At 43.2% G+C, this 20,194-nt stretch overlaps 1 protein-coding gene across 1 annotated transcript in view; it reads left to right on the top strand.

The window, feature by feature from the left end:
- Positions 1 to 16,974, top strand: part of SULT4A1 (sulfotransferase family 4A member 1) — a 44,825-nt gene extending 27,851 nt beyond the window's left edge. Inside the window, exons 3-7 of the mRNA XM_040345821.1 lie at positions 2,094 to 2,174; positions 4,748 to 4,874; positions 8,239 to 8,333; positions 12,468 to 12,606; positions 16,318 to 16,974. Of these exons, the coding sequence (XP_040201755.1) occupies positions 2,094 to 2,174; positions 4,748 to 4,874; positions 8,239 to 8,333; positions 12,468 to 12,606; positions 16,318 to 16,430 (555 nt within the window). The 3' untranslated portion in view covers positions 16,431 to 16,974. The remainder of the gene's footprint in view (positions 1 to 2,093; positions 2,175 to 4,747; positions 4,875 to 8,238; positions 8,334 to 12,467; positions 12,607 to 16,317) is intronic.
- The last annotated feature ends 3,220 nt before the right edge of the window (positions 16,975 to 20,194 follow it).

Raw genomic sequence — 20,194 nt, forward strand, 5'->3', positions numbered from 1 at the left:
ACTTTTCCAAAGATTTGTATCTCCCACCACTTTCAGGTGCCATTGTAACCAGATAATTAATGTTATGCCGCGTACACACGATCATTTTTCGGCTTGTAAAAAACGACGGTTTTTAAAAATGTCATTTAAAACGATCGTGTGTGGGCTTCACAGCATTTTTCGGGTTCTGAAAAACGACAAAAAAAAAATTCAAACCTGCTCTATTTTGTCACAACGTTATAAACAATGTCGTTTTTCGGGTTGTAAAAAATGGTCGTGTGTGGGCTTTAACGACGTGAAAAAACCTTGCATGCTCAGAAGCAAGTTATGAGATGGGAGCGCTCGTTCTGGTAAAACTACCGTTCATAATGGAGTAAGCACATTCATCACGCTGTAACAGACAGAAAAGCGCAAATCGTCTTTTACTAACAAGGAATCAGCTAAAGCAGCCCAAAGGCGAATGGAACTTCCCCTTTAAAGTGCCGTCATACGTGTTGTACGTCACGCGCTTTGCTAGAGCATTTTTTTTTTCACAATCTTGTGTAGGCAAGGCCGTTTTAATGATCAAGTTGAAAAAAACATCGGGCCAGATTCACAGAAACGGTACGCCGGAGTATCTGCTGATACTCTGGCGTACTTTCAAATTTGCCGCGTCGTATCTTTATTTGGAATTCACAAACAAAGATACGACGGCATTTGGCTAAGATCCGACAGGCGTACGGCTTCGTACGCCTTCGGATATTAGGATGCAATACTTCGGCGTCCGCTGGGTGGAGTTTGCGTCGTTTTCCACGTCGGGTATGCTAATTAGCTGTTTACGGCGATTCACAGAGGTACGCGCGTTCGTCACATTCTCCTACGTCGTCGCTAGTCGGCTTTTCCCGTCGCAAAGTTACGGCTGCTATTTAGGTGGTGTAAAAATAGACAGCCCGTGTTAAAGTATCGCCGTCGTTCCCGCGTCGAATTTCAAATTTTTTTTTTTTGCGTAAGTCGTCCGGGAATACGAAAGTACGTAACGCACGTCGCCGTTGAAAACATTACGTCGGGGCGACATCATTTCGCGCAAAGCACGGCGGGAAATTTCAAAACGGAGCATGCGCAGTACATTCGGTGTGGGAACGCGCCTAATTTAAATGGTACACGCCCCATTTGAATTAGGCGGGCTTGCGCCGGACGGCTTTACGCTATGCCGCCGCAAGTTTCCACGCAAGTGCTTTGTGAATCAAGCACTTACGCTGAAAACTTGCAGGGGGGTGTAACGTAAACGGGATACGTTACGCCGCCGCAAAGGTATGTGAATCTGGCCCATCATTTTTTATAGAGGCTGAAAAACTTTGTTTTTTACAAGCCGAAAAATTATCATGTGTACGCGGCATTATAGTTACATAGTTAGTCAGGTTATAAAAAGACACAAGTCCATCCAGTTCAACCATAAAAAATAAAAAAATAAATAAAATAAAAAATATCGTACAATCCCATATACCCAATTCTATACGCACAGTTGATCCAGTTCATCTGTCAGTGGTCATAATGTTATAGCTGATTGGTATAATTCTTATACAGTATTAGAACTCACATGGTACAGAAGGAGTAGCTGCTATCAGGGCCGCCATCAGGAATTATGGGGCCCCTTACACAGCTTCAGTCATGGGCCCCCTGGAGCAGAGAACCGGGGGGGGGGGGGGTGCTGCCGTTTTTTTTTTAAAGGGGGTTGCCATCCGGGCCCCTGCTGGCCCGGTGCCCACTACAACAGGGCCAGTTGTACAGGCTTATCAGCGGCCCTGGCTGCTATTAGAGCAAAAACTTGATTTATGATTCGAATCGAGTTGTATTTTTTTGATGGACACAGCGCCGAGGAGCTGAGTTTTTAGGCGAGGCTGCGACTTCGGCCTAGTCCGCGGCCTCGCCTAAAACCTCCTGCCCGCAGCTCCTCAGGGAAAAAAACGAACAAATCGTTTTTTTTAAAATATGAACTCGATTTTTAAATCAAATTGACTTTTTACCCAGCCCTAGCTGCTATCTGTTTATTTGGAAGCAGTATAATGGAGTGCAGAAATGTTAGTGTTATATTTCTTCTTATATAAAATATATGACAGCGTAAGTTTTTGTTGCAGGAACTGACTTCTCCACGACTAATCAAGAGTCACCTACCCTACCAATTTCTGCCAACAGACCTGCACAATGGAAAATCCAAGGTAATTTACATGTTGCAACCTTCCAGCAATTTCAAGCTATTTCAGTGGACGAAAAATTTAAATTCTAAGCAATAGAACGGGGAAATTAGAGGCTTTGATCAATCACATGATGGTATGGAAAATGCCTTGACTGAACCTAGCCGAAATATCCAGTCTCTATCAACAAAATGCATGCTTCTTGCACTGCAGCACAAATGACTGGCTCCTTGTGCTGCTTCTCCCTCTCCCAGTCTGAGCACTCTACAGGGACTGAAAGAGGCTACTACCAATTCAGAATTTAACTGCTTACATTCAAAAATATATATTAATGATGCATTAATAAGTACAGAACTCCATTTATTTACCTGGAGGTCAGCTTTAAAGCCTGGCTCCAGGAATTCTAAAAATATACCTTTGCAGTGGGCCCCCCTCACACTGCAAGGGTTAAATGCTGATTCCTATGATACCTAGTGGCCAAATGTGGTATTTTCCAATTTTGATAGAAAAATAAATAAACATTTGACCAGCACAGGATAAAGCCCAATCTTTTTTTTTTTGCTCCATTGACACAGAGCATATGTATCTGTACTTTCACTAGGTAAATTGCTATGCAATACACTGCTGTGCAAACTATACATCCTGTATAATAATAAATAATTGCATATGCTCATACGTTAATGCTAAGGTCATAAGTGATTTTTTAAAAATACTTTGCCCTTCTATATTATAAAAGAGTGTTCTGAACACGCAGAAAGTGTGAGTTGGGGGAAACACACCCGCAACCACACAAATATCATATTGGGAGCAGCGGCTTTGTCCCAGTTGACATCAATAGGACTGCCTGCATGGAAATGCACGGAACACATGTGCACCCCTGTGCGGGTAAAGACGGCCCTACATGGGCAATGGGCATACAGTATGGTACAACTAAATGTAGCGCTGAAGTGATAAAGAACTATATACGCAGGGCCGATTCTAGGGTCACAGGCGCCTGGGTGCAGAAATATTTCTGGCGCCCCCACACAGGCGTGGTCATTTTACTAACTCCTCCCCTTTACAAATGTTTCTATGACAATGAGACAACCACAGCGATGCTCCCCCACAAAGTCTTCATTAATCTGGGATCCTTACATGATCTCTTAATAAACAAAATACAGGAAGAGAAGCAGAGTACTTTATTGGGACCTGGAGGGGGGCCTCTCTGATGGACACAGAGATGGCTTCTATTAGAGAGTCTGTTAGAAAGAGCACCCAGACATACTACAGACATGATACAGGAGATGGTCAGAGACTGCAGACATAGTACAGGAGACGGCCAGAGACTGCAGACATGGTACAGGAGACGGTCAGAGACTGCAGACATGGTACAGGAGACGGTCAGAGACTGCAGACATGGTACAGGAGACGGTCAGAGACTGCAGACATGGTACAGGAGACAGTCAGAGACTGCAGACATAATAGAGGAGATGGTCAGAGACTGCAGACACAGTACAGGAGATGATCAGAGAGTGCAGACATAGTAAAGGAGATGGTCAGATACTACAGACATATGCTCAGAACACTAGTTCTGGACGGACACAAACAAGGAGAGAAGGAGGGAGGGGAGAACTCTGCCACTTTGGCGCCCCCACCTCTGCAGGCGCCTGGGTGCAGAGCACCCTGTGTACCCTGCCTAGGATCGGCCCTAAATACACGTGCAGTATATCATATGATGATACAAACGTGTAATAGTGCAATGAATCACACAGTGATGCAAAACATGTATGGAAAAAAATAGAAATAAATGTAAAGTGCTGAAAACAAAACTAAAAAGTCCCAAAGGTCAGCTCCAATAATGGATCACTGTATACTATGGTGAGTTCAAGCGAGATAGAATATGGAAAGAGTCCACACTTGAAGTAGAATTGATATTCAGAAGTAGGATGTAACGGCCTTGACAGCACACAGAACACCAGGGATAGTGCGTCCTCCACCCAGGGTGAGGGGTAAATACTCCTACCGGATAAAGTGGACTCCTTAGTCCCTAACTCGGGCTTGTGGCTGCCCCAGTATACTTGCATAGGCAAGAGTCCATAACTAGTTGAGTCCATGGATGGCATCAAACTCAGACCTCGGCATGGCACTGGAAATCTAGACTATAACAACGGAGACAAGTCAGGGCCCCTTAGTAAGACAGAACGGACTAGACCAGAACTGAGCTGGGCAGAGAGCATGCTGGGATCCGGACCCCCATCCTTTATATAGCACATAGGACCAGGGGGTCGGACCCAAGAAAACCCGCCAAGAAAAACCTGGGAAACACAATTTAATTTTACCAGCTGGGGCTGTGTTAACCACTACCTGCCTACAGACTGACTAATAGCATGGAAACCCTATTGCAAGAACTGCTTTTCACATCTGACATCAGACTTTCCCCATAGACCCATACCTCCTGGTCACAAGTGTGCAGTACCTGCATTGTGGATCAGTTTTGTTGTTTGGTGCAGGTGCTCAGATCTGGATCAGTTGTTTTCATATATTGCTGTTCTTGTTAAGTCTTTGGCTGGAAAGTCATTATTATGATCAGCTCATTGAAAACTCGTCTTCTGCTGCAGGTCATCTACATGGCACGAAACCCGAAAGACCTGGTGGTGTCCTACTATCAGTTCCACCGATGCCTGCGGACTATGAGTTACCGAGGAACATTCCAGGAGTTCTGCAGGAGGTTTATGAATGACAAATGTAAGAGAAATGTTGACAGCTTTCAGCTGAGGGTCTTCTGAAATTTACTGAAGGAATGAACACTTTTGGGGTTTATTTATGAAAATTCGGTGGATGAATGTCACCAGCTCTGACAAATTTTCTCTGTGTTTTGTCAAATAAATGTATTTCCAATGATCATCAGCTCCATTTACCTGAATGGAGCATTTCAAGAAAATACTGCATTATGGCCATTAGATGGGAGCTGACATTAGACAAAATGTGGGGAAAATTATTCTATATGTAAATGTATTAATAATTCATAAAAAGAGGTAGGTACAGCAGATGGTGACGCGTTTCAGCCATGACGGCCTAGTGAAGAAAGCCGCCATGGCTGAAACATGTCCACATCTGCTGTATCTACCTCTTTTTATGGAGTATTAATAAATTTGAAAAGATTAAAGAGCATGTATGGAGTTGTGGATCATCTTTTTACTGATTATCGTGTTGGCAGCTAAGTGACCGCTTTTTCTGCAACCGACAGCTCAAGAGAACATACAGTTGATTTAGGGTAGTAGCACCATTCTCTTACTTTTTGTTGAACCTGTCACAGTTGAAGCTTCTATCCATTGTTAGTAAAAATGTACAGGTTCACTTTAATGTGATACAACTTGATATTTATCTTCAATGGCCCTTTAACAAACAGAAATGCCAGGACAGACAGCAGACATGGTGTAGCTAGTACACTAATCCATTGCAACCAATCAGATACAACCCTTCCTTTGTTTAGAATTTCCAGAACATTTTACCTATATTTGGTTGCTATACAGGTGATACTCGAAAAATGTAAATATCGTGCAAAAGTTAATTTATTTCACGAATGCAACTTAAAAGGTGAAACTAATATATGAGATAGATTCATTACATGCAAAGCAAGATAGTTCAAGCCATGATTTGTCATAATTGTGATGATTATGGCTTACAGCTCATGAGAAACCACAATCTCAGAAAATTTGAATATTACATGCAATCAATAAAACAAGGATTGTCCATAGAACAATATTGGACCTCTGAAAAGTATAAGCATGCATATGTACTCAGTACTTGGTTTGGGCCCCTTTTACAGCAATGCGGCGTGGCATGGAAGCTATCAGTCTGTGGCACTGCTGAGGTGTTATGGAAGACCAGGATGCTTCAATAGCGGCCTTCAGCTCTTCTGCATTGTTCAGTCTCATGTCTCTCATTTTTCTCTTGGCGATGCCCCATAGATTCTCTATGGGGTTCAGGTCAGGCGAGTTTGCTGGCCAATCAAGCACAGTAATCCCCGGTCATTGAACCAGGTTTTGGTGCTTTTGGCAGTGTGGGCAGGTGCCAAGTCCTGCTGGAAAATTAAGTCAGCATCCCCATAGAACTCGTCTGCGGAAGGAAGAATGAAGTGCTCCAAAATCTCCTGGTAGACGGCTGCAGTGACCCTGGTCTTAATGAAGCACAGTGGACCAACACCAACAGATGACATGGCTCCCCAAATCAACACAGATCGTGGAAACTTCACACTGGACTTCAATCATCTTGCAGTGTGTGCCTCTCCAGAATCTGGGTCCTTGGTTTCCAAATGAGATGCAAAATTTGCTCTCATCAGAAAAGAGGACTTTGGACCACTGAGCAACAGACCAGGTGTGTTTTTTCTTTAGCCCAGGTAAGACAATTCTGACGTTTGTTGTTCAGGAGGCTTGACAAGAGAAATACGACATTTGATGCCCATGTCCAGGATCCGTCTGTGTGTGGTGGCTCTTGATGCACCGACTCCAGCCTCAGTCCACTCCTTGTGAAAGTCCCCAACACTTTTGAATGGCCTTTTCCCGACAATCCTCTCCAGGCTGCGATCATCTCTGCTGCTTGTGCACCTTTTTCTTCCACACTTTTCTCTTCCACATTACTTTCTATTAATGTGCTTTGATACAACACTTTGGGAACATCCAACTTCTGTTGCAATTACCTTTTTGAGGCTTTCCCTCCTTATGGAGGGTGTCAATGATGATTTTCTGCACAACTGTCAGGTCAGCAGTCTTTCCCATGATTGTGTTTCCTACTGAACCAGACTGAGAGACCATTTAAAGGCTCAGGAACCCTTTGTGGGTGTTATGGCTTAATTAGCTGATTAGACACTTTGGGCCAGATTCACGTAGCTCAGCAGATCTATAGATCCGCTCGATCTACGTGAATTAAGATCCGCTCCCGCAAGTTTAGGAGGCAAGTGGCTAATTCACAAACCACTTACCTCCAAACTTGCGACGGTGGATCGTAAATCCCCCGGCGGAATTCAAATTCCGCGGCTAGGGGAGTGTACTATTTAAATCAGGCGCGTTCCCGCGCCGATATAAATGCGCATGCGCCGTCCAGGGAATTTCCCGGCGTGCATTGCTCCCACTGACGTCACTAGGACGTCAGTGGTTTCGACGTGAGCGGGACTTGCGACGCGCGTGTTCGTGAATCGGCGTATGCAAACGACGTTGCGTCAAATTCGACGTGGGAACGGCAGCTATACTTAACATTGGCTGCGCCGGATGAAAGCAGGGGTAAGTATACGATGGGAAAACCGCTACGGAAACGACGTAAGAACACTGCGACGGGTCCGCGTACGTTCGTGAATTTGCGTATATCGCTGATTTACATATTATTTATCGGCGCCATTTTTAAATTGAAAAAAAGATCCGACAGTGTAACACAGTGTAACACTGTCAGATCTTAGTCCTATCTATGCGTATCTGATTCTATGAATCAGGCGCATAGATAGGACCAGTGTAAGTCAGAGATACGATGGTGTATCTGTAGATACACCGTCGTATCTCTTTGTGAATATGGCCCTTTGAGCCTAGAATATTGCATCTTTTCACTATATTCTAATTTTCTGAGATTGTGGATTTGGGGTTTTCATGAGCTGTAAGCCATAATCATCACAATTATGACAAATCTCGGCTTGAACTATCTTGCTTTGCATGTAATGAGTCTATCTCATATATTAGTTTCACCTTTTAAGTTGCATTAGTGAAATAAATAAACTTTTGCACGATATTTAAATTTTTCGAGTATCACCTGTATGTTGGTGTGTTCAGCATTTAGCTCTGTAGCTTGCTTGACTCACGGGGAAGATTTATTAAAACTGCAGCACTCAGAATCTGGTGCAGCTGTGCACGGTGGCCAATCAGCTTCTAACTTCAGCTTGCTCAATTAACCTTTGACAATAAAACCTGGAAGCTGATTGGTTTCTTTGCAGATCTGCACTAGCTTTTGTACGCTCCAGTTTTAGTAAATCTCCCCCACTACATTCTTCATGAAGACACAAAATGTTGCAAACTGAGTTGGATATGTAAAATCTCATCTCACCCTTACTTTTTTGTGATTGCAGTGGGTTACGGTTCATGGTTTGACCACGTCCAGGAATTCTGGGATCACCATTTGGATTCTAATGTACTTTTTCTGAAATATGAAGATATGCACAAGGTGAGGCCACTTTCTGTCCAAATACAGAACCATTTATATCAGTTCAGAGCTCAGAGTCCACCTATTGCCCATGCTATAAATTGGACCTACAGAAGTGTTAACACATCATCTTGATAAATAAAGGGTAATAGAACAGCAGAAATGCTCACTTTTACTGGAGAAAATGTTGCTCCAGCTTTACTCCAGTGCTGGTCAAATCACAGGGCCTAAGCTAAGGTAAGGACAAATTGATCTGAACTCTATAAGTTCCCTTCAATAAAAATCATATGACCAAAGACATATGCTTTTGGTCATATCACCAGAACTGGAAGGAGCCTGGAGCAGCATTTCTCCTAGAATGTAAGCTTTTCTGAGTTCTATTACTCTTCACCTATCCAACCAGAAAGACAGTTAATATATCTTCAAAGTGGAACTTCAGTCATACCCTTTGGTTAAATGTATCCCAATTTGTGTACACTGATATTTCATAGTATTCCTTGTCCCAAAAATTAATAATAAAAATGCCATAAACTATCCCCTATTTTGTAGACGCTATGGGGCAGATCCACAAAAGGATTACGCCGGCTTATCTATTGATACGCCGGCGTAATTTTACAATTCCTGCGTCGTATGTTTGTTTTGTATCTACAAAACAAGATACGACGGCATCTCGACGGCATCTACGTCTTAGTACGCCTTCGGGTCTTAAGGTGCAATATTTCGGCGGCCGCTAGGTAGCGTTACCGTCGAATTCCGCATCAAGTATGCAAATTAGCTATTTACAGCGATCCACGAACGTACGTTCGGCCGGCGCATTTTTTTACGTCGTTTTCGTTCGGCTTTTTCCGGCGTATAGTTAAAGCTGCTATATGGTGGGGTACTCATTGTTAAGTATGGCCGTCGTTCCCGCGTCCAATTTTTTATTTTTTACATCGTTTGCGTAAGTCGTTCGCGAATAGGGATTTGCGTAGAATGACGTCACCCTCAGAAACATCGGCTTTTTCCCGGTTAATTTCGAGCATGCGCACTGGGATACCCGCACGGATGGCGCATGCGCAGTACAAAAAAACGTTGTTTACGTCGGGTCACGACGTATTAACATAAAACACGCCCCCATTACATCCATTTAAATTCCGCGCTCTTACGCCGCCAAAGATACACTACGCCGCCGTAATTTACGGCGTGAATTCGTTGAGGATTTGAAAAAAATAAAATAAGTTGCGGCGGCGTAGTGTATATAGTTAATACATATGTATAGTTTATCAGCAATCACTCCCAATGCTTTGGCTGTAGTCTTGTTCTATATCCACTCATGTAACATATAAAAGACTATCATGGTGTAGTATATCAAAGAATTTATTATGATTAAAACATATATAGTTATTCCACTCGCATGTAAAAGTGCCTGGGAGCCGGCACTGAGCTAATCCAGCCGTGAATAGGAGTATACAAATGTACGAGTATGTCCAGGTCCGCATGTGTGATGCCTCACTTTGTCGCCTGCGTTCCCATCCTCGTTATACTCAGACTGGACATGACGAGCTGGCAATGGTCCCGCAGCCTCTATGCATTTCGCAACTTAATGTGTCGTCAGGAAGCCCACAATGGTAAAATGCTTATAAGTTAGCGCAATACACTTCACAAATACACAAATCTAAATCCAACCTTTGAGGTTGCACTTTTATTGCAGCAAAACTTAATAAGAATATTGATATTATCTTGGCGCCGGTAACACACACAATTTTTTTTATAATATACGCTTATTGCATTTTTTTTAACAAAAATATGTAGAAGAATACAGCCTAAACTGAGATTTTTTATTTTTTTTAATATTTCTTGGGGATATTTATTATAGCAAAAAGTAAAAAATATAGCATTTTTTCAAAATTGGCGCTCTTTTCTTTTGGTTAATAGCGCAAAAATTAAAACCGCAGAGGTGATCAAATACCACCAAAAGAAAGCTCTATTTGTGGGAAAAAAAAGGACATCAATTTTGTTTAGGTGCCACGTCGCACGACCGCGCAATTGTCAGTTAAAGCAACGCAGTGACGAATCGCAAAAAAGTGCTCTGGTCAGGAAGGGGGTAAATTCTTCCGGGGATGAAGTGGTTTGCTCTATGACCGTTCCCCAGTATATGCTCATTCAGGCTCTGGCTGTGATTATTAATATTGGATCTCTGTGATTGCTTGTTATGCTGGGGACACGTGTTGTAGAGTCTTATCTTTCACTACTGCTGTGTTTATTTTTATTTCACTTTGAATGAGCACATGTTTTTTATCAACTTTTCTGCATGATCTGCTAGATCAAATTAAAAAAAAATGACACCATGCACTGCAACTCATTATAAGCAACAAAAGATGTTCCAATTATATCAATTAAAAAAAAAAGAAAAACAGAAGCTAAACATCAATGGGTCAGGCCCCGTACACACGGCCGAGGAACTCGACGTGCCAAACACATCGAGTTCCTCGGCCAGTTCAGCCCTGAAGCCGCCGAGGAGCTCGGCGGGCCGAGAGCTCCCATAGAACAACGAGGAAATAGAGAACATGTTCTCTATTTCCTCGTCGAGCTCCTCGTCGGCTTCCTCGGCTGAAAGTGTACACACGACCAGTTTCCTCGGCAGAATTCAGCCAGAAACTCGGTCGGAAGCTGAATTCTGCCGAGGAAACTGGTCGTGTGTACGGGGCCTTAGTCTTTCACTGGTTCGCACATCTGTTCTAATGTAGGAAAGCAATGCAAAGGCAACTGCGCCCCCTAGTGGTATAATGGCAGACATGTTGTACACACAATTCTAAATATTTTGATGATGAAATCCATTTCTATGCAATATTGATGTATTTATTTTGTGTACACTGATATATTTGCAAAACACAAAAAATTCTCTATTGCTAACAGCAACCAATTAGATTCTGTTGTGCTGAACAATGGTTGTGGCTTGCTGAGCCTCTTGTATGTATCACTGCAAGTTTAAAAATTGACTGCAGTCTCTAATATCATGAAACTCTCAAAGCTGCCAGTACACTATGGGGTTGAATTACTAAAACCGAAGAGTGCAAAATCTGGTTTGGGCTCTGCATACAAACCAATTAGCTTCCAGGTTTTATTGTCAAAGCTTCATTGAAGAAGCTGACGTTAGAAGCCGATTGGCTGACATGGACAGCTGCACCAGATTTTGCACTCTTCGGTTTTAGTAATTCAACCCCATAGTGTACTGGCAGCTTTGAGAGTGTTTCATGATATTAGAGACTGCAGTCAATTTTTAAACTTGTAGTGATACATACAAGAGGCTCAGCAAGCCACAACCATTGTTCAGCACTACCGTATACGAAGTGCAATAAACTAAAATAAAAATGACCTGTAAAACATCAATACAGGGTGAAAGCAATTATTTACATTAAAGGGGTTGTAAAGGTACATTTTTTTTTTTCCTAAATAGCTTCCTTTACCTTAGTGCAGTCCTCCTTCACTTACCTCATCCTTCGATTTTGCTTTTAAATGTCCTTATTTCTTCTGAGAAATCCTCACTTCCTGTTCTTCTGTCTGTAACTCCACACAGTAATGCAAGGCTTTCTCCCTGGTGTGGAGTGTCGTGCTCGCCCCACCCTTGGACTACGGTCTCTACGTTGCAGATAGAGAAAGGAGCTGTGTGTTAGTGGGCGTCCTGACTGTCCTGTAGTCCAAGGGAGGGGGCGAGCACGACACTCCACATCAGGGAGAAAGCCTTGCATTACGGTGTGGAGTTACAGACAGAAGAACAGGAAGTGAGGATTTCTCAGAAGAAATAAAGACATTTAAAAGCAAAATGAAAGGATGAGGTAAGTGAAGGAGGACTGCACTAAGGTAAAGGAAGCTATTTAGGAAACAAAATTGTACCTTTACAACCCCTTTAAGCTGCTCACCTTCAAAATTAAAAAAAAATTGAATTCACCTTTATTTTTTTAGACAGTGAAAGGGAGAATCTGGTTGGTTGCTGTTAGCTGGCAGCTGGGGAAGAGTATATGTCCTTTTTTTTTGGCAATATTAATAAGATATTCCTATCAGACCGGTAATGGACCTTGTTGTGTATTGAAACAACCAAAGAACGGCACTATGGTTTTTTTTTTAACAGAAAGAACAGCACTATGCACTAGATTAACTGCTTTTGTCTCCCTCCAGGACCTCGGCACACTGGTGGAACAGCTGGTGAGGTTTCTGGGAGTGTCTTACGATAAGGCCCAGCTGGAGTGCACAGTAGAACATTGCCATCAACTTATTGACCAGTGTTGTAACGCAGAGTCCCTTCCTGTGGGTAGAGGTATGTGTATGAAAGATCTCATTGTGTTCCTTATGGCAGTCCAAGGAAGTATCCATTATTTCTCTAGGCACAAGGACTTTTTTGTTGCTTGTGAGAATGAGAAAGGGCACAGCGGGCTGGAGATGCTGCCCAGTAACATTACAGCTATGCTAAAATCACAAAGCCCATTACATTTATCTTTGTCCTATATCACATTTCTTCTTTAGGCCGGGTTCACACCTATGCGAATTGGTTGCGGCTTAAACCTCATCCAATTCGCATAACATTATAAAATGCATTGATTTCAATAAGGCTGGTTCACATATGTGCGATGCATTCGCACTGCGCATTGCCGAAAAAACGTGTGCCTTTTCTAGGCATTGCGGTGCGGCTCAGGTGCGAATTAAGGCCCATTATCTTCTATGGGCACGCATCTGATTCGCAGATGTGTTCATTTCTCATCAGGATTTCTCTCATTCACCTCAATACACTTCCCACCCCAGGTCTCCAAATTCGCAGCTAAAACGGAGATGATCTGCTGAACAGTTCTCTTATTTCTCTGCAGAGATAAAAGAGCTGAAATTCGCACCACACAAGTGTGAATCCAGCCTTAAGGTTGATCAGGATGCATTTTGTCTCCTCCATGGAGCCCACAGATTTCACAGCGTAGGTAGATATAAAAAGGCCCTCCTAATGCGCAGCTTTGGCCGTCATTTATATTTAGAAACTGTGAGGCCCCGTACACACGACCGGTTTTCTCGGCAGAATTCAGCAAGAAACTCGATGGGAGACGTATTCTGCCGAGAAAACCGGTCGTGTGTACACTTTTCGCCGAGAAACCCGTCGGGAAACTCGTCGAGCCAAAAAGAGAGCATGTTCTCTATTTCCTCGTTGGGCAATGGGAACATTTGGCTCGACGAGTTTTTTGACAGCAGAACAAGGAACTCGACGAGCAAAACGATGTGTTTTGCCCGTCGAGTTTCTCGGCCGTGTGTACGCGGCCTCAGACACTACCACCACCACAAGTAAGAATAATATTGATTGGAGGAGGGTTTCTAACGTACCAATTTATTTTTACTTGCCAAGAACAGTCATGTTCAGGACGCCTATGGTGGCCATACACGTGACAACCAGTGATCAGTCTGGATTATGAGCGATCTCAGACAAGCTTTTTTTGCAGGTGTGTTTTTTCATTTATTTTATATTTACGTTAACCTTTGATTTATTTTCTCGCCAGATATTTAAGTTTGATACATGTTTTATGTTCCGTTGACTTTTTCTTTTCCTTTGAATGTCATGCATGTTTTCAGTTCTATTTTTGTTTCTTTTTAGTGTATTGGTTGTTTTCATTCTGAAGATGTGAGCAGGCAGTTCATTAGCTTGTAATTCATGTGCCCCAGTTACAGGATCGCAGCAGGGGGCATCAGGTGGGTGTCTCATTCATATTGCAAGGTTGTCTCATAAAAAATACAGCAAGCTGCAGTGCTGCCCGCAGGAAGATGGTTATCGGAGGTTATCTTTGTTCATGAATTGGGTTTCACAAATACTTTAAGACGGTTCTTGCTATGTATTAGGGGAGATTTACTAAAACTGGTGCACACAGAATCTGGTGCAGCTGTGCACAGTGACCAATCAGCTTCTAGGTTTTAGGGCCCTTTCACACCAGCGGACCGCATGTCCATTTTTTCATCCATCCGTTTACGGATGAAAAAGGGACATACATGTATCCCCATGGGATAGCGGGTGTCAGCGGATGAACATCCGATCATAGGGGAGAGCGGAGATCTGACAGGGAGGTCCCTGCACAGTGTGCGGGGACCGCCCTGTCATCTGCCGGCTCAGCGGGGATCAACGGAGCGATCCCGGCTGAGCAAGCGAATAAGAAATGTACGGATCCTCACAGGATCCGCAACATCTGAAAGGGGCTTTATTGTCCAAATTTAATTGAACAAGTGAAAGTTAGAAGCTGATTGGTTACTGAGCACAGCTGGACCAGATTCTGAGTGCACCAGTTTTAGTAACCCCCCACTGAGTCATTGTGGGTGTTTACAAGTTCCTGAAAGACCTGAAGCATTCCAAAAGCACAAAAGTCACCCCTTCTTTCTCTTCTTTTCCATGCTTTGGTCCAGCAGTATCAATTGCATGTGCTGATCAGCTTGTAGTGATTGACAAGAGCTTTAAAGTCAGGCATAGACGCCTCAAATTTCAGCGGTTTAACCTGCAAGAGATTGAGAGGAAACCACTAGATTCCCCTATTCATGCTAAACAGCATAGATGAATGGATCTCCATTGTATTTAGGCAGTTGAAGCTCTCATGGCTGCTGTCAATAAATTGCTGAACAGTAACTGCATCTGATAGAATGATACATCTGATAGGATACAGTCACTGTTGGGCTGCTAATTCTCCACCTGTCTCAGTTGATTTTTGTATTTGGTTGATTCCAGTGGTGCTTGCAGAGATACCCATGGCTAAGATTTCCTTGGATTCAGCAGGAATTGGCGGGAAGCCCACAAAGATAACTGCTGGTGGCTATAGCTGCCAGTAGTAATTCAAATGTAAACAAAATCCAACAGACTGGTTGTACCCAGGTCCCTTCTGAACCAGCCGAATTTCAATCCACGTATGGCTGACTTTTTGTCTTAGTTGTAAGGATATGGGTAAGCAGTTAGTACCCAACATAATTGCATTTAAAATGATACTAAAGACTATTTTTTGTTAAATTAAAAAATAGGTTACACTTACCTGCTTTGTGCAAGGATATTGCATAGAATGGTTGCTTTCTCCTCTTCTGGCATTCCCCCACCAGCTCTGTCACCTTCTTTCCCAGGGTGCTTCCTTAACAAGCCAGGTGCTAAGGAGGCACCTTTGTGTGCATGATCCCAAGCTTTGGACCTGTAACGACACCCCAAGTATGAAAGGGGTTAAAGTCATTTAGGACATTCCCGTCAGCTACCAGACACTCCAATCAGCCGAACAAGAAACCCATACAAATGATTCTCCCCAAAATACGAGACGAAGCTCGGTGTTGAGGGTCAAACAGGAATCTCATCTTTATTGAGGAATACAGTCTTATATACAGTAAAAGAGGAGGTTCCTACAACCTGCTCATATTACTCTAGCAATACACCTTTGACCAGACCTAATTAACATAAGCTCATTAACTAATCCCTTTAGACAGCCTAGGCATTCCTAGCCTGGCTGTCTCCTAAACTACAATACACATTATCATACATATCAACACAGAACTCCTTCATAAAATTGCAGGTTCAATTAGCACAGACAACAATGGGTGAAAGAGAATCCACACTAGACTCATCTACATTATAACAGACAACAAACAGACAGGTGGCTGGCGTTGACATCAGCACCTCCTAACAGTATGAATCAATCAGTCTTTCTAATATGGCATATACAGGGTTCCATTTTAAGTAACCCAAGCCATATTTTTAGGGTTCATTATTTTCTTGGTCACCCTGCGCCCAAAAGTGACTCCCGTCACAGGACCCTTTTGAGGACTCCTTGGTGTGCTGATGTTACATTCCCCATCACTTCCCAGTGGGGACACCAATAAAAACATGACAGGGGTTCTAATGCTTCCACACTCTATCCAGAATAACAACAAAAGGTTTGGGATTTACATACTCTTTAAGCACTCTAACAATATTCAGATTTTTTTTATTAATAGTCAAAAATTTTTTTATTTAAAGACTGTTTTTATATTTTTCCTTTAGGAAGGGTCGGCCTTTGGAAGGATATTTTCACCGTATCCATGAACGACAAATTTGACCTGGTGTACAAGCAACGGATGGGGAAATGTGACCTGACCTTTGACTTCAGCTTATAGGAAATGCATGCAATGATTACCCATGTATTAGCTAGACAAGCTTATGGCCTCTGTTTCTATTGGCTGCACAATATACTGTAATTATCCTGTGTAATATTCTCCCCCCCCCCACCGCGGGGGGCGGCTCCCAGGCAGCTGTCTGTCTCTCAGTATTTCATGGCTTCTTTTCAGTTAACTCTTGCAGTGTTGGAATGGTGATCACTGCGTTGTCGGGTCCTTGGTGTCAATAGGAACCTCAGAGCTGAAGATCTTACAGGGCCACAGGGAATCCTGGGCAGTGCTGCTCTGCCTTGGGACCTCGGAAATGTAACGGCTTGTACACACAGGCTCCAGAACAGAAGGCGCCCCTCTGTGACGCTTCTACCTTGCCGGGTGGTGGAAATGCATTAAGCCAAAAGATTGTTAACGTTATGCAGCACAAAAACAAAGTTATGAATTACACTCCCCAACATGGTCATAGAGACATACACACTAAGGCCAATTTGGTCAGATGCAGCTTTGCTTGCCATTTTGGTAGCCCAATAGTTCTTATTGTGGAGGTTTTCAACAAGAAGAAATGTAAAGTGGCCCCTCATACCTCCTATCCTTACCCTGACACCCGCCTAAGTCCTAAATCTTAACTCATATCACATATACCCCAAATTAGCACTTAAAGCAAATCTGTTACTAAGTAAAATTGCTCAGAAAAGCTGTATCTGTGAAATAAGAGTATAAATACTTACCTCTCCTACTGCCCATGCTGATGGACACCACATTGATGAGGAATCAAGATTGGTGCCAAAAACACATAAAACAAAACAGTCCCATAAAAATCATCGCTATGAGGTTAATTTCCTAACACTGGAGAGTGCAAAACCTTTTATCTAAATACCAAACATGTTAAACTTACCTGCTCTGTGCAAGGGTGCAATCCTCCTCTTCTGGGGTGCCCCGGCGGTGCTCCTGGCCCCTCCTTTTCATCGGGTGCCTCCACGGCTGACACAGACAGCAGGACTCAGCCCCTGTCCCCTGCTCTTGTGTCACTGGATTTGATTGACAGCAGCAGGAGCCAATAGCTCCTGCCGCTATCAATCTATCCAATGAGGACAGAGACAGCAGCTGGAGGGGGCCTCTGGGAGGGGGGGGGGAGCTTCAGCACAGAAGAATAGAATGCATTAAGGTGAAAAACCATGAGACTTTACAACCCCTTTAAGCTTTGACAACAAACCTGGAAGTTGATTGGTTTCTATGCATATATGCACCAGATTTTTCACTCTCCAGTTTTAGTAAATTGACCCCTATGTGTTTTTAGAGGAAACCCATACACACATTGTCAGAACTTAGAAACTACAAGCTCACAGAGTGGTGAAAATTAGGAACAGGACCCAATTGCTGCAGTGCTAACCATTGAAGCAAAACTCCAGGCTCCCTAAGGCCCCGTACACACAAGGAGACATGTCCGATGAAAACGGTCCACGGACCATTTTCATCGGACATGTCTCCTGGGAGCTTTTGGTCTGATGTGTGTACACACCATCAGACCAAAATCCCAGCAGACAGAGAACGCAGTGACGTAGAAGACACAGACGTTCTCAAACACGGAAGTGCAATGTATCCACGCATGCGTCGAATCAATTCGACGCATGCGCGGGATTTCGGGACGCTGGTTACACGTCATAACCAGCGGACATGTCCGATTAGGTGTACTAACCATCGGACATGTCCGACGGACATGTTTCCAGCGGACAAGTTTCTTAGCTTGCTAAGAAACTTTTGTCCGCTGGAAACCTGTCCGCTAGGCCGTACACACGGTCGGACATGTCCGCGGAAACTGGTCCGCGGACCAGTTTCAGCGGACATGTTAGACCGTGTGTACGGGGCCTAAGTCACCTAACCTCCTCCTTTGGAAGCCCCAGCAGTGTTGTATGCTTTTTTCTATACTTACTTTTTCTAGGTGTCTTCAGACTGGTCCTCAATAATGCAGAGAGCAGTGCTGACGTTGGTGACAGCATCGTTGTATCTGAGTGCAGAGCGCTGTAGTGGCTTCCTCTAGGGCAGTGATGGCAAACCTTGATGTTTTGGAACTACATTTCCCATGATGTTTAACTACACTACAGAGTGCATAAGCATCATGGGAAATGTAGTTCCAAAACATTTGGGGTGCCAAGGTTCGCCATCACTGCTCTAGGGGGTTTGTCCATGAATCTTACACTCACAGGATGTCCTCAGTCTTCCACATTTATTAAATGACCCTGGATACCCTTATTCCTGGAAGACTGAGGACATCTATTGGCGGAAAGAATTTACTGCATGTGTCAACAGTGGTGGAGGTAAAACACTCGTCTGTTACAAAAACACGTTTTCCATTCTGGATCTTGTGTGTACAAGCCCCAATGTATACAGTAATGCAGTTAGAGTGTCTACTCTGTTCGAGTCTCTTGATCAAAGACATCTGAAGGTAGAATGGTTCTTATTACCAATACCAACCAATCACCTTTTTTAGTTCACTCTAGAAACACGAAAAAGCAATCTGATTGGTTGACGGGGGCTTCTCCGGATACTTTGATCATGAGTCTCTCTCTTTCTCTCTCTTTCTTATGTGGAGTCATAGTTCACTGTATTTTCTAGCGCTTTTAAATGGAAATTATTGTCAAAATCTTTCATATATCTGAACCCAAACATGGAACGGACGGTCGGCGATTCGCCGAAGCTGAATGTTGTGTGTGAAACGCATCTCAGGGCTATGTTGTCGCACTGGTTGTATGATATGTGTCATCCTTCAATCAAATAAACTTCTGGTCTTATATATCAATCCTGAGTTCTGGGTTATTTTTCTAGCAAAGGAAAGTTCACAAAGTGGTACTATTGAATAACAATGAAACATTGATAACAGGTAGGCGTATATAGAAAAAGAGGATGTATGTTTCTTCTTCACTAAAATTCCAGGCAATTTTTTTTGTCTCATGCAGTGGGTCTGCTTGTTTTGGTCTAGGGCAGGGGTTTCCAAACTTTCTAAGCAAAGGACCAGTTTACTGTCCTTCAGACTTTGAGGGGTCAGACTGTGGCAAGTATAATTACATAAAATGATCTGGTGTCACTGGGAGTAAACAATGCCCTATCATTGGCATTAGTGAGAAAAATAGTGCTCCATTGTTGGCATCAGTGGAAGGTATAGTGCCCCATCATTGGTGTCAATGGAAGGAATGGTGCCCCATCATTGTATCAGTGAGAGGAATAGTGCCACAAGGGCCAGATAAATGCAAGCAAAGGGCCACATCCCACCTCAAGGATGCAACTTGGAGACTGCTGGTCTAGGAAATTGGAGAGCCAAGATATAGTCACCTTATCCTCTGATTCTCCCAGCACATAGTTACATAGTTAGTTACATAGTTAGTCAGGTTGAAAAAAGACACAAGTCCATCCAGTCCAACCACAAAAAATAAACAAACAAAATAAAAAACACAGTACAATCCCATACACCCAACTTCATACCCACAGTTGATCCAGAGGAAGGCAAAAAACCCCAGCAGAGCATGATCCAATTTGCTACAGGAGGGGAAAAAATTCCTTCCTGATCCCCCGAGAGGCAATCTGATTTACCCTGGATCAACTTTACCTACAAATCTTAGTACTCAGTTATTTTATGTACATTTAGGAAAGTATCCAGGCCTTTCTTAAAGCAATCTACTGAGCTGGCCAGAACCACCTCTGGAGGGAGTCTGTTCCACATTTTCACAGCTCTTACTGTGAAAAAACCTTTCCGTATTTGGAGGTGAAATCTCTTT

Source organism: Rana temporaria, chromosome 3 (assembly GCF_905171775.1).
Source record: "Rana temporaria chromosome 3, aRanTem1.1, whole genome shotgun sequence".
NCBI lineage: Eukaryota > Metazoa > Chordata > Amphibia > Anura > Ranidae > Rana > Rana temporaria.